This window comes from Protobothrops mucrosquamatus, unplaced genomic scaffold (assembly GCF_001527695.2).
Source record: "Protobothrops mucrosquamatus isolate PMUCROS unplaced genomic scaffold, P.Mucros_1.0 scaffold1731, whole genome shotgun sequence".
NCBI lineage: Eukaryota > Metazoa > Chordata > Lepidosauria > Squamata > Viperidae > Protobothrops > Protobothrops mucrosquamatus.
Genome location: NW_015387878.1, coordinates 206,435 through 220,969, shown reverse-complemented (window position 1 = coordinate 220,969; position 14,535 = coordinate 206,435). Strand labels below are relative to the sequence as shown.

The following is a 14,535-nucleotide window of genomic DNA, read 5'->3' as shown; positions in this document are numbered from 1 at the left end:
GAACATTTTTTGGGGCGAAGGGGGAAGCGATGATCGCAGTTTGTTGTTTCTATTCTTCCACATTTATCAGGAATCAAAACTTATAAGTTATCTCCCAAACCAAACCGACAGCTGTTTCTTCTCATTCCACCGAAAAGACTTCTGAGAAGCACGCTCAGAGTCTCCATTGCTGACTGTGGAAAATCCTAGCCCATTTCAAATCAAGGGTGGTTGTTGCCCATGTTCAATGGAGGTGGACAAAAATACTTCTTCTGACTTCACATTGGATTTTTGCCTGCTAGATGTTATCCTCAGGATCTCGTAAAAGAAACCACAGCAATTTTACTGTCCCACACATCTACATTCTGAGTGAAAGCTCTCAATCTCTGGCTGAATTGTACACCCTTCTGTTCTCCAACAGTAGTGCTCACAACTGGTGATAGCCACCTCTGCTGCAGAAGAAAGCCACATGACTTCATATTTCTCATCAGTAAAAAAATATTTACCTTTGCTTGCCACTATTTAGTGAATATTCATCCACAGCTTTGTCATAGATTGTCCTGATATCATCTAGGCATCCGCTGTCCCCAAAGGCACCCCATTCCATGTTCACACACATCCTGCCCTGGTCTCCCTCCACCATTTCAACATTTCTGGCTTCCTCCATGTAGCAGGCATTGCTCCCAGTTCCTGGAATTAGGAAATAAACAGGCTCACAACCAGAAGAGGAGTTTGTTGTTATTGTCCAGGAGCTGGGATCTGCAACTTTCTTAACTTGAAGGCTGTACCAGCATGTTATGGACCCAGGATGTCATGGACATCCCAAAGGGGGCAGAGGCCCCAGAGACAAAAACACGTATCTTGTGGTCATGATACAAACCCAGAGGTAGAGATAAAAATATATTCCACTCAGTTGAATTCTAGATTTTGGTTTCTTCCCTAAATAATACTTTGAGGGAGATTAGGCTAAATAAAATAGGTTTTCCAATGGCATCCTGTGATTCCATAGCTGAACAGAAATTTGAACCTAGATCTCAGTTCAGAAGTATGAACAGCTAATAAAGGGCAACTATTTATGGATTGTTTTGTTAATTGAGTTCAACATTACCGACAGTGACTTTAGCTTTTACAAAATGTAATTAAGAACTACCCATACTGCACAGGTTATTAAATTCTACCTGGTATTTGCTATTAAATCACTTGCTAAATCCATGTTCTGAAAAATTCAATCCTGAGAAAGTATAAGGAATTGAAAGAGGTTCTGGCAATTAAAAAAGGAAAATGGGAGATTTGGCCATCTTCTTGCCTGAAATTCAAATACAGCCAATAGTTTTGATCTGGCAAAGATAGGATTGCAGATCAACCTGTCTTGTTTACATTGCACGGCTCTAACAAATCTACGTAGCTGAACTGTTCTTTGTTATGTCTATACATAAAACAGCCTAGCAAATTCAGTTAAAATACTCTTTTCAAGGAGGACTTTAAAAACAGCTGAGCGCTCGTGACAGTTTTGAAATCTTAAAAGATCTTACACAACATTACTTCTTGTTCTTTTCTTTTTTGCCCAAATCAATGAATTTCTAAATTTTCAAGCAAGATTTGCCCCAGCCTCTTGTATCTCTGGCAATTTCCATCTGTTTGTTCTTGTTTTCCAACCAGACTTGACTTCAGTCACTATTTTATATTGATAAGAGTCAAAATAAGAGGTCTTGAGACTTCATTGCCTTCTAACTGAAATTACAATCCTAACTTTGGTCTTAAGTCAAAGAGTAGCATTCTCTTTCATATACACAAATCCCTCTCTCACACAGCACACATGCTGCTTTCCGATACGAAGGGCACGGGAAGAGGGAGATGCTTTGGTTTGATGAAAAGCCAAATCAAACAGTTTATCCCCAACATAGCTGAATGTGGTCCATAGTCATTCACATGTCCTGGCCACACCCTTGTCAAGATCTACTCTCATCAGCTTTCTGAATTCACAGATGGGGGGAAAATCCCGCTTTCCAGGGGAATTGATACTAAGGATTGGACATGTAAACGTCAGATCAGTTAGAACATAAAGTAAAATTATTAAAATAAAAAGGAAGGTTTGGCATGGTTGAAAACAGAATCTATTGTGTAAATAAGCTCCTCAACAAAATGTAAAGCAAGTCTCAGACTTACCCACAATGAGTCCTATTTCACAATTCGGATCTTCATAGGCACAAGTCATCATAGTTCCAACTGTATCATTCACTACAGCCACAACATCCAGTTCAAATTCCTTGAAAGAGACAACATTATAACGCCATCGTTTTATTTGGGGGGGGGGGGGAAAGTCAACCTAGCATTTATGATCTGTTCTTTGCTTTTTGCCAATATTCTAATGATCAGGAAAAGAGGGTTTTCTTTCAACTGGTAGCAATGAAACATTCTTGATACTAATTACAAACACAGCCACATATCAACCCAGCACCTTCCTCTTCAACCTGAGAATATTAAGTTGAGGAAATGTTAGCTATTAACTGAAAAAAGAGACTTACGACTGTTTTTCACATATATTGTAGCATCCCCATGGTCACGCATGTGATCAAAATTCAGGCGCTTGGCAAATGGCATGTAATTATGATGGTTGCAATGTCCTGGGGTCAGGTGGTCACCTTTTGCAACCTTCTGACCAACAAAGTCAATGGGGAAGCTACATTCACTTAACAACCATGTTACTAACTTAACAACTGCAGCGATTCACTTAACTGGCAAGAAAGATTGCAAAACGGGGAAAAACTCACTTAACAACTCTCTCGCCTAGCAATGGAAAAATTGGGCTCGATTGTAGTCGTAAGTTGAGGACAAGCTGTAATATAGGCACAGAGGATAGTCTTTCTTACAGTTTCTATGTAAAGAAACCTGTCTCTTTTCTGAAGAAGAGGCAATCAAAGACTTTGAAAGTGGCTACTGGTCAGTCCTAGAACCAGTTCTCACACCAAGTCAGATCTGGTTAGCACCTGGATTGAAACTACCAAAGTTATGGAACTGACCAGGAAGTTGATGAAATGTCCCAGAAGACTTCCAGTAAAATGGCATGACATTAAGAGCCGAGTTTGGTTTGAAGAAGGTGAGGTTGTTGTTTTTTTTTTGACATATCAAAGATCAACTAGACTGGTAAGTATTAGAAAATGTTGATTGTTACCTCACGTATTGAGGGTTATCTTTATTTTGTTCTACCCAGGCTGCTGTGTAATTTATTCATTGCTAAGAAAAATTCCTAACCTCTATTTTAATTTTCTCTTCAAAGTCCTTTATCATGTACAGAATATATCAATTCCAAAGAGGATGGATAAACACATAACCATGCAGTAGCTCCCAACTATTAACTCTTACATGGAAGCAAATAAATGATAGAATGATTCTTGAGAACTACTTTGCTTATTCCCAATACACAGTGATGAGATGAATTCAGATTTCCTATGTTTTATCTTCTATTTTAACATTTGTAGCCACAGTTCCTAATTTATTCACGTTCTCAAAGTTTCATCTTCACTTTTGCCAATGATTTAAGGATCTTCCTCATATACTTAAGCTGTCCCAGAGATTGAAATAGAAGTACAAACTGTTCTGTCAGAAGACAGTTATTCTTTATTCTTCTACATTATTTCAAATTTGTTGAATCATGTTGCTCCAATTTTATGAGAGCCTTTCAAGAGATGTAAGATATGAAAGCAACTATTTCTCCCTTCCAGAATCAACAACTTGACATTGTACATTGTGTGTAGTTTTCTGACAGTCAAATACTACATAGGGATGATGTTCAAAAACAAACTTTCCTTCATAAAAATGAATCACTTATACTATGCAACATACAATAATTATTATATGGGATTAATTCTATTTCATGTTCATTTTAATTTAAGCTTAAAATGAATTTCTAAGGCAATCTAGAGTCCTCCAGGTATTTTGGGATTACAATTCCCAGTATTTCTAGTCGGCAGGGACAATACAAGGTTTAGATCCAACTACCCGTAGATGGAAGGCATCAGTATAGAAAAGATTACTATATGGTGATTTATATTGCAAAAGTTATGATCCTTTCATGGCTCTATTACCAAAGGGAAGAAATGTATACATTAGCTATAAAAAAAAATAAAAATAGCAAGTGAGGCACTTCCCTTTAACAATTCATAAACATGAAAAAAATAAATTTGAAAAAATATAATTTCTCCGTTCTTCCTGAACACTTTCCAGACACTTTCCAACAGTTATAAGAATGGGTGAAGATCTAGACTTAAATGCATGAACCTTATGGTAATCCCTTTTTGTCTCCCAAACCTTCATGCTACTGCATGACTAACAGGGAGCTGCAAAACCTGCCCTTCCAGAATGTTCTGTATCTCCTCTGAATGTCCTAGCCATTCCAGCCTGGTTCAGGATGGCCTGGTCAGTCAGATCTGAAATATTCCACAGTTCTCTAAATTAACATTCTGCTCCTAAAACAATTAATGTTGTCTATGCCTACTGACTAAGAGTTAGTCACATTGCTATGTTCTAACTTATCTATGCTGAGGGTACTGCTTTTTTTTTTGGTGCCTTAGAGTCATTGTTGACTCCTGGTAACCATCTAGCCAAATTCCTGAAATTTCCAGTTTGGTCTATAGCAGAGATCCCCAATCTTTGGGGCAATAGAGACCGGTTCTGTGGTTTTTCCACGGACCGGAGGGTGCGTGGTTTTGTGTGCTGCCTCCATCTCGCAGATGGGGATTTGCTTGTTTGTGTGGCCCAGTTGCTGGCATGCTGCTGCCCAGTACTGGTCCACGGGCTGGGGATTGGGGACCCCTAGTCTACAGTATTTAAGGCACCAGGTTAAAAAGCAGAAAACTGTTAAGTTCAAGTCTCGCCTTGGACATAAAAGGCAGCAAGATGACTTTGGGCCAGTCTATCTCTCTTAGTTCAATCCACCTCACACGATTATTGTTGAGGGGAAAACAGGAGGAGGAAGGTGTGTTGGACATGTTTGCTGCTTGCAGTCATTTGTAGTAATAAAGATGGGGTATGAATGAATGAATGAATGAATGAATGAATGAATGAATGAATGAATGAATGAATGAATGAATGAATGAACGAATAAATGATTTCAGAAGTGATTTGAAATTAACTTCTTCCTAGGGCTGAGGGAGAGTGACTGGCCTATGGCCCAGATGGCTTTAAGCATAAGGTGAGAGTAGAACTCAGTTTCCTGGCCTGGAGTCTTAATCACTCTGCTATAATCTGATTCAAATTAGGATAGATCTTAATACTGGGGTCTCTAACAGAAAAAGGCCAATCTTGTGGCCTATCGGCTACTGGAGGACTCAGCGGCCAATTCAGATGAGGAAGCACAGGACTGGGCGCCGGGCTCAGCGTCAGGGCCATTGAAAGCTCCGAGGAAGGAATGGAGCTGTCACAGCCAGGGAGAGAGGCGGAGCCTGGGCCGTCTGCCAGCCCTCAGATGGAAAGGTTGAGACCTCCATGCCTTGAGGCAAGTGAGTCAGGAGAGGAGGATCACATGGGGCCAGTGATTGATGCACAGGCACGGTGGAAGCTGAGAAAAGGAGAACAGCGAGAGGCTATGGGGTGGTTTTCAGGGCAGAAGAGTCATCGCTGCTAACGGAGCCCCACCCTCAGTTGTGGATAAAAGATGAATAGGTGTGGCAGACAACTATTCATCTTCCTGCTGGTCAGCCACTTGTATTTGGAACTCCTGACACCCCTCCTTGGAATTTTGCCAGAGTTTTTCCGCAGATCCTGTGGGGCTGGGAGTCGGAGTGCCTTCTGAGCGTGGGCATGTCTTATGTTAAAAAGTAGCCAGCTTGCTTGAAGGACTTTTGGCTGCAAGCGTGGTGAGACTGAGAGTAACTCTGTGTATTGGGAGACCACCACAAGGGGAAAGGGAGCGAGCTCCATTGTTTGGAGGCTGTGTGAAACTGCTGGCGTTCCTGAAATAAAAGGAACTTTAGAGACTATTTGGCACGTCTGTTGTGTTTGGGGAGCCGGGTCAGAACAAATCTTCAGGAATGGAATGAGGAATTCAATCCATTATCTTCTGGGACATGGAGGGGAAGGGGGTTTGTCAAAAAAATCAAGATGGAAGCCTTCGCCTTTTTAAAAAACTTTGTACATTCAACACATGTACAGAGACAAAGCTTCAACCACTTCCTTACAACTTATATCTAGCTTTTATCTTTTAATATCCCCTCAACGAACACTTCCGGTTATACTGTTTTGATAGATTTTTACCAAAAAGCAACATAATTCTAAAATGTTAGCAATAATAGTTTAATGGGAAGCTCACATAGAATTTTTGGGTATATCAGATATGTATTAAATCACCATCAAAGACCAGTACTGCAAAGTCTGTTAAAATCTGCCTGCTTAGTTTCACCAGCATTTTTTTTTGCATATCCTTCACTTTATAGACATGTATGTACTATATTTTAAGTAATGCAGAGAATGTGATGATATATTAGTGATTCAATCAACAATATATTAAGTTTAAAATTATCACAACCCTTCAATCTTGAACCAAAGCAGGTGCATAACTCACCTCTCTTCTTTTAATTCCATCTCTTAGTAAATTAACAACATCCTCTCCTTCACAGTCAGTAGCCTTAAAGCCCTTGGTCCAATTCAAAAGGATACCCTGAAAAACAAAATAAATAAATAAAGTTCATGTCTGATTCCAAACATGTGTTATTAGAACAAACCAGAAATAGTCACCAGAAGCAATACTGGACCTAAACAATTAATGAACACATATGGCAGCCATTTATTATTGTATGCCCAACACAGATTAGGATTACAACTTCCAAAATTCCTTTGGCTCTGTAGTTCCAACTGATCTGGTTGGCACTAGATTGGATAAAGCAAAATGACGGCATTAAGAAGACGTCCATGACATCCGTGCCACACCTGTTGAATGTTAGACTAAGCTACTTGGGCTTAAGAGGAGACACCAACCTATATTTCCTCAGCTAGAGCCCATGAAGGATTATTTGTTATTCAGTGTTAGCTATGATAAATCTGCCACCCAGAAAAGCCAAATGAAACAAGAAGGTCTTATGATATGACACTCTCCTTTTATCCAATGCCAGTATTTTTAAGATGTGTGGACTCCAACTCCCAGAATTCCTCAGCCGCACATCCTAAAGATGCTCAGGTAAAAAACACTGCTCTGTGCTATAAATCAACAATGTAAGCTGATAGTAACCACTATTCCTGGAAGTGTCTATTTCAATTTCCACTTCAGAATCACTTTCAAAGCACAGCCTACAGCCATACACAGACAGAAATTAATCTGGGAACAGTTTTTTTGATCACTGCAATTGCATTCCAAACAAAAATCAGCGGCACCTGATTTTATGACCTTTTTTTTGCTATGGTTGTTAAATGCATCACTGCAATTGTTAAGCGAATCACATGGTTGTTAAATGAATCCAGCTTCCTGCATCAACTTTGCTTGTCGGAGGTCAAGTGGGAAGGTTGCAAGTGGTGATCCCATGATCCTGGGATGCTGCAACCATCGTAAATACATGCCAGTTGACAAGTGCCATATTTTGATCACATGACCGCAAGGATGCTGCAGCAGTTGTAAGTGCAAGGAGCAATTATAAGTCATTTTTGTCAATGCCATTGTAACGCTGAAGCGTCACTAAACAAATGATTGTGAGTCAAGGACTTCCTGTGGACAAGAACTCCCACCCAGGTTTTCTTCCCAAGCACAGATTTAAGCAATTTGTGGTTCAGCCAGCAACGGTAGGATTTCTCTCCATTTTCATCTATACTGCTTTTGCATTCATAAAAGTCAAAGGAAATGGATCCTGAACAGCAGATGATGAAAACTTACATTTGTAAACAACAAGAGTCACTTACACAATCTAGGCTGGTCTGTTTGCAGGGGAAAGAAAACGTAAAGCCCAGAGGGAGGCAAGCTCCTTTTATTCCCATGTAATCCAGGAAGTCCGAAATGCAGGTGACAATGTGATCGAACAGCTAAAAAGAGAAGGAAATTCCTATCATGAAATACAGGATTTTGTTTTCAAAATTGTATGTAACAAATAATACCATTATTCATGTAATACTCACCTCATCTCCAGTCCCCTGCATAACTTCTACAGGGATTGAATATATTTTATTGTGCATTTCTACCATCCTTCTTTTGCCACTTCGGATCTTCACCAGCAAAACACGGAAATTTGTCCCACCAAGATCCAGAGCCAGGAAGTCTCCATTCTCTGCAAACAAAGGAGTTTTAGACATTAGGAATAAAGCACTTAAATTCTGTTGGAGATGGTGATGTGGCCTGCTGGTAAAGTATCTCATAGGTATCTGGTTGGCCACTGGAGGAGGAAAATACTGCACTGCATTTCACTTGCCTTTCACTGTACAAGTCTTCTCAAGAATAGACACTGGACTATTAATTAATAGTAATTATTAATACAGCTAATTAATAAAGCAGAATAACAGAATTGGAAGCAACCTTGGTGGTCTTCTAGACCAGCGGTTCTCAACCTGTGGGTCGGGACCCCATTTGGGGTCGATCAACCATTTCACGGGGGTCGCCAAGCAAGGCTGTCCGCCATTTTTTTCCCCTTTTCCGGCGGGTGCCTTACCTCCCTTGAGCTGGGCCAGCTGGTGGTCGGCCTGCTCCGTCTCTGCCGCTTGCTAGCTACGCCTCGGCCGGCGCAGGGGGCGGAACCACGCATGTGCGGTGCTCCTGGGCAGGGAACGTCCTCGACTTACAACCAGTTGGGTAGTCCTCGACTTACGACCGGTTTAGTCCTCAACTTACGACCGGTTTAGTCCTCGACTTACGACTGGTTGGGGGTCTCGGCATTAAAAAGGTTGAGAACCACTGTTCTAGACCAACCCACTGCTCAAGCAGGAGACCCTATACCATTCCAGACAAGTGGCTGTCCAGTCTCTTCTTAAAAGCCTCCAGTGAAGGCAAGCCGTTACATTGGTTAATTGTCCTCACTGTTAGAAAATTTCTCCTTAGTTCCACTGTAGGTTACTTCTCTCCTTGATTAGTTTCCATCCACTGTTTCTTGTCTTGCCTTCTGGTGCTTTGGAGTTATAGGTTGATCCCCTCTTTGTGGCAGCCCCTCAAATATTGGAACACTGCTACCATGTCACCCCTAGTCCCTTTCACTATACTAGACTATGTATATTATATAGAGCCCCTTTGAAAAAGTTCATTAGCTCTGAAATAACAAAATCAAACGTGAATCGTCGCAGTTGGTTAACTGACCTAACAACGTACTGAAAATGCAGAAAGGCATATAGTATTTTAATATTAATATCTCACGCCAACAAAACGTGGATTGCTGAGCAATGCTGAATACGACTGAGATATATCCGATATGAAAATTTGCCACTAGGTGGCACTGCATCTCCATTACAATTGAAAGGGATACAAAATAGAATATAGAATAACAGAGTTATTGAGATGGGACCTTGGAGGTCTTCTAGTCCAATCCCCCTACTCAGGCAGAAGACCCTATACCATTCCAGACAAATTGCTGTCCAATCTCTTCTTAAAAACCTCCAGGGATGGAGCACCCATAACCTCTGAAGGTAAGCTGTTCCACTGATTATCCCAGAATTCCCCAGGTAGCCAGTATGCATATAAATGTATGTGCTATTACAGAATTTATAGATTGCCAATCAATAGCAGATCTTTGATTGGTGGGTTCCAGCCTTCTTTCTTTCTTTTTTAAATCATTCTGCATCAATCTGGGGCTCTTCTGATTTTTTGATTTCCATACCCCTAATTCCAGACCACAGCCATACTCGGGATTTATGGAGGCTGTGTTCGGAAATACCTAACGGGCATCAGATCAATCGTCTCCCCCAAAGGTCATGAGAGAGATACCTGTCCCATCAGGGGTGCTGCGGACAAAGGTGGGCAGCATCTTGACCTTGGCATGGTCGTGTGACTTCTTCTTGAGGCCGGCCTCCATCTCGATCCTCATCCGCTTCTTCACCTGAAGCAGCTGTTCGTTGGTGAGCTTGAATTCTGCCAGGGTCTCTGCAATCAACCGGTGCTGCTCTGCCAGCCGATAAGCTACTGCGGTCACGAAGGCCGCCCCCTTTCCGCTGCCACTCTCAGAGAGCAAGAAACGCACATCGGAATCAGGCACTAAGCGTCGCACCATTTTGTGCAGGCGCCTGGCATATCTAAAGAACGAGAAGGGTTACATTCATCTTTCGTTTGATGCACAACACAACCACATTCATAGGTCACAGCTAAGGTCTGGCTCACCTTGTGCCACATTCAGCAACACTCCCATCATGCTAACCAGCATCTCTCCTCATACAAAGGCATGAAAGCCATTAATACGAGTAGGAGTAACCAAGCCAGTTTGGTGTAGTTGTTAAGGTGCTGGACTAGAAACAGGGAGGTCGTAAGTTCTAGTCCTGCCTCAGAAATGAAAACTAGCTGGGTGACTTTGGATCAATCACTCTCTCCCAGTCCAAACCACCTGATAGGATGGTTATTATGGGGAAATTATGAGGAAAGAGTATTGTGCATATTTGCTGCCTTGAGTTACTTTATAAGGTAATAAAGGCAGGATAAAAATCTAATGAATAAATAAATAAATAACTACTATTTGAGTACTGTAGGAGCTTATCTGGTCTGAGGATAAATCAATGGATAAATCAATGAGACCTGCCAAAGTCATCTCTGCCTGCTTTGTTCAAATGATTAATATAGCTTTTCCCTCAAGAAAACAGAGAAAATCTTATCTCTAAAATCCCATATCTTGTAAGAAATGCCAGTACATAAATTATGGAGTAACAGGTACAAGAGAAGGCATGAGCAACTTCTTCCTCTGTAACAAAACAATTAAAAATAGTTAGATCTCCAAGGGCTGAAAATCAAGACTACCCCTTCAAAGTACAATTTATAAGCATTCAGACGGAAGGAATGGAATCAAGGTTTATTAGAAGCTAATAAAAGTGTTCCTTTCCAATGTTTCAGACTATGCACCTCTTTACAGCTTTCAAAGCAATGCATTGTGAGGAAAACATCATCTAAAACATAACTTATCATTCCTGATGGCAATGAGCTCTACATGGGCTGTCCTTAAAAACCATTCAGAAGCTTCAACTGGTCCTGACGGCAACGCCACAGGCAGTGACCAGGCATCACTGCTTGCAAAGTTGCACAGCTTCTCGGTGTGCTTTAGGATGTAATTCAAATTACTGGTCATCATCTGCAAAGCCCTACATGGAACAGGTCCAGATTATTTGAAGAACTGCCTTCGTACCATTGTTTTTGCCCAGCTAACACATGCCAACAGAGCTGGCATGCTTTGGATGCCTTTGATAAAACAGGACCATCTACTGCAGTGGTTCTCAACCTGTGGGTCGGGACCCCATTTGGGATCGATCGACCATTTCACGGGGGTCGCCAAGCAAGGCTGTCCACCATTTTTTTTGTCCGCCATTTTTTTCCCCTTTTCCGGCGGGTGCCTTACCTCCCTTGGGCTGGGCCAGCTGGTGGTCGGCCTGCTCCGTCTCTGCCGCTTGCCAGCTATGCTTCGGCCAGCGCAGGGGGCAGAACCACGCATGTGCGAAGCTCCCGGGCAGGGAAAGTCCTCGACTTACGACCGGTTGGGTAGTCCTCGACTTACGACCGGTTTAGTCCTCGACTTACGACTGGTTTAGTCCTCGACTTACGACCGGTTGGGGTCGCGGCATTAAAAAGGTTGAGAACCACTGATCTACTGGTATACTGGAAGCATACCTTCTCTGTTGCAATGCCTGCCCTGTGGAACGAGGGGCCTCTTAATATCCATAGGACTCCTACTCTGTTGGCTTTTCTGCAAAGCCTTGAAAACCTGGATGTCCTCCTGGCCTTGACTTAAGCTGGTTGGACACCCCCTCCCACCACCACCACCCCTGCTGAATGCCTTTGGTCTATATTTTCATATAGATTAACCAGATCCCATCTTCATTTGTTTTGTATTGTGTTCTTATTGTTTATTATATTGTGTGCTACCCAAAGGTGTTTGAAGTTGGGTGTGTGCCTAAATGGAAGGAAGGGAGGGAGGGAGAGATAGAGGGAGGGTGGACCACACTGTCTTCTCCCAGGATATTTTTCAATTCCTTAATATTACTTAGAACCCTAGGATTTCCTGAGCACCTCCCATACAATTATTAATTAGATCCTGAATAGATAACAGAGGGAAAAGCATGGGAAGCCACCTTCCCCATTCCCTCATGCACGTGCACCCATGGAATAATGTCAGGCACAAAGAATCATTCGTACAGCTGCAGCATAGAAGATTTGTGCAAACTAAGACACAAAAATCTGATCAACTAACAGTCAGCACTAAATCGGCACTAGATAAGAGTCAACAGAATTCAAAGGGTGCTGGACTCAGATCTCTTCTGGCAATGCAAGGACTCTAAAGTCTAAACATTTAACTCCGTTCCCCCAATTCTGCCTGCTCTTCTCCTACAAATACTTAGCAAAATATAATAAAAGCCACAGAGCTTTGCACATTAGGGAGATGCTTATGGCCCTAGCAGGCAAACAGTTTGCAAATATTGTCCTGTCCTCTATAAACAGCTATCCATATTGGGATGCACAGAATATGGAGTGTCCTCATATATACAGTATACTATTTATTTATTTATCAAATTTATACGCTGCCCTCTCATCAAAGATGACTCCATTAAACTATTTTTCAGATTCTAGCCTGCATTGCTGGTCACGTTTCTCTCTATGAAGAATTCTGTTTATTTAGCTAAAGTTCAGAGGGTGTATCAGACAGCAGCATGATGTGCTGCACAGCTGACCTTTGCTAGAAATGGCTCTTAACAGGTGCCAAGATATAAATATGGAAACTGCACAAGATCTTACTGCGGATGCATCTTGTAAAGGGATCCGTCCACCCCCACCGTGGTGCGCAGCCGGCCAACTCCTTTATTGTCTCGCAGCTGACTCAGGATAGCACCCAGAGTACTTGCCACCAAGTTTGCAGAGCGGAACGACACAATGGTGCACACGTGCTGGACAGCGATGCAGTCTTCATGGGAAGGCTCAACCCCAAGACGTGTTAGTATGTCTTTGGCTTTATGCAAACCTTCCTTGCTCCTAAAACCAGGAGAGAACGTGCTATGAGGTTCTAAAGTTTATAATTTGACATGACAATCTGACAGCAAGTTGCTCATTCAAGTTGCAGGAGATGTGGGAAGAGTCTGAGAATGGGTTACAATAATCTCTCCCAGAAGGTGTCACGGGAATTTCATGGGGGTTCAAGAGGGAGACGGGAAGCCTGGATAGACACAACTGAATATTATCTCCTATAAAAACACAACGACCTTCTTCTCAAGAGTGTTCAGTTCTGCAATATTGTACTGAATTTGGAAAGAGGGCATTGATTTTAAAACCGTTATGCAACAAAGCAATCAATTAGGAACATTATTTGTGACGTCTTTCCTTTAAATAAGCTACACAGACAGGAAGAAACTTTTTTTAAAAATCAAATAAAAGAATACAACTGTTGAGGCATACACTGAAAATTTATTTCTTCCTTGTTGCAGTGATATATTACACAGGGGTGTCAAACTCGCAATGTCACATGACGTGTCGTGACGTATTGAGACTTTTTTCCCATTGCCGGCAATGGGGTGGGCACAGTTTCGCCATGACACATCCGGCCTGCAGGCCGGCAGTTTGACACCCCTTTATTACACTATTTTTTTTATTAATGGTGTTAGTATCAATGTTTATTATTATTTTGTTCAATCCACACATACCCGTGTTTTCCCGAAAATAAGATCTGGTCTTATTTTATTTTATTTTTGCCTCCAAAAGAGGCACTAGGTCTTATTTTCAGGGAGTGTCTTACTCGCTTATCTCACTACCGCCACAGCCAGGCCTCCAATGCCCCGACACCTGTTGCACTGCTGCCCGACTTCTTCTGCGGCCACTTGCGGTAGGACACGTGTTGCGTTGCACCTGGTGATGCCACTCACGGCAGGACACCACCTAGCACGTCGCACCGATGCCGACGCTCACGGCAGGATGCTAAGTGGACGGGGTTGCTGTTGTTGCCGCCATGAAGCAAGGCAGGTGTCAGGGTGTGGGAGGCCTGGCTGTGAGGGCCCTGAGGTAAGCGTGTGCAGGGTGCGTGGGGCGGCTCCATCCCCCACCCCCGCTGTACCTTGATTTTTACACTTATGCCTCACCCCCCCTTGTACAACCAGACTGTGGGACAGAGTGAGCGGGGTCTTAACTAGGGCTTATTTTGGGGGTAGAGCTTATATTGGGCGCACACATAAAAATCAAGCTAGGGCTTATTTTCAGGGAAACACAGTATATATTTATTTTTATTTATTTATTTATTTTTCAGGATTTATATGCCGCCCTTCTCCCCATGGGACTCAGGGCGGCTCACAGCGTATTAAAACATCATACAAAAAATTTCCCCTACTAAAAACCAATTAAAACCCAAATATTGGTAGCTGTGGCTCTTTAAAATCGTTAAAAATTGTCCCTATTTAAAACTCACCCTAGGTCAGGCCCGC

The 14,535-nt window shown here is 42.1% G+C and overlaps 1 protein-coding gene across 2 annotated transcripts in view; it reads right to left on the bottom strand.

Moving 5' to 3' along the window:
- The window catches only part of HK1 (hexokinase 1), a 59,683-nt gene that overhangs the window by 4,459 nt on the left and 40,689 nt on the right, over positions 1 to 14,535 (bottom strand). For both annotated transcript variants that reach the window (XM_015822970.1, XM_015822969.1), the window contains 7 exons: positions 12,866 to 13,099; positions 9,866 to 10,170; positions 8,077 to 8,225; positions 7,864 to 7,983; positions 6,539 to 6,634; positions 2,146 to 2,245; positions 486 to 669 (listed from right to left, as the gene is read on the bottom strand). In XM_015822970.1, coding sequence (XP_015678456.1) covers positions 486 to 669; positions 2,146 to 2,245; positions 6,539 to 6,634; positions 7,864 to 7,983; positions 8,077 to 8,225; positions 9,866 to 10,170; positions 12,866 to 13,099 — 1,188 coding nt within the window. The remainder of the gene's footprint in view (positions 1 to 485; positions 670 to 2,145; positions 2,246 to 6,538; positions 6,635 to 7,863; positions 7,984 to 8,076; positions 8,226 to 9,865; positions 10,171 to 12,865; positions 13,100 to 14,535) is intronic.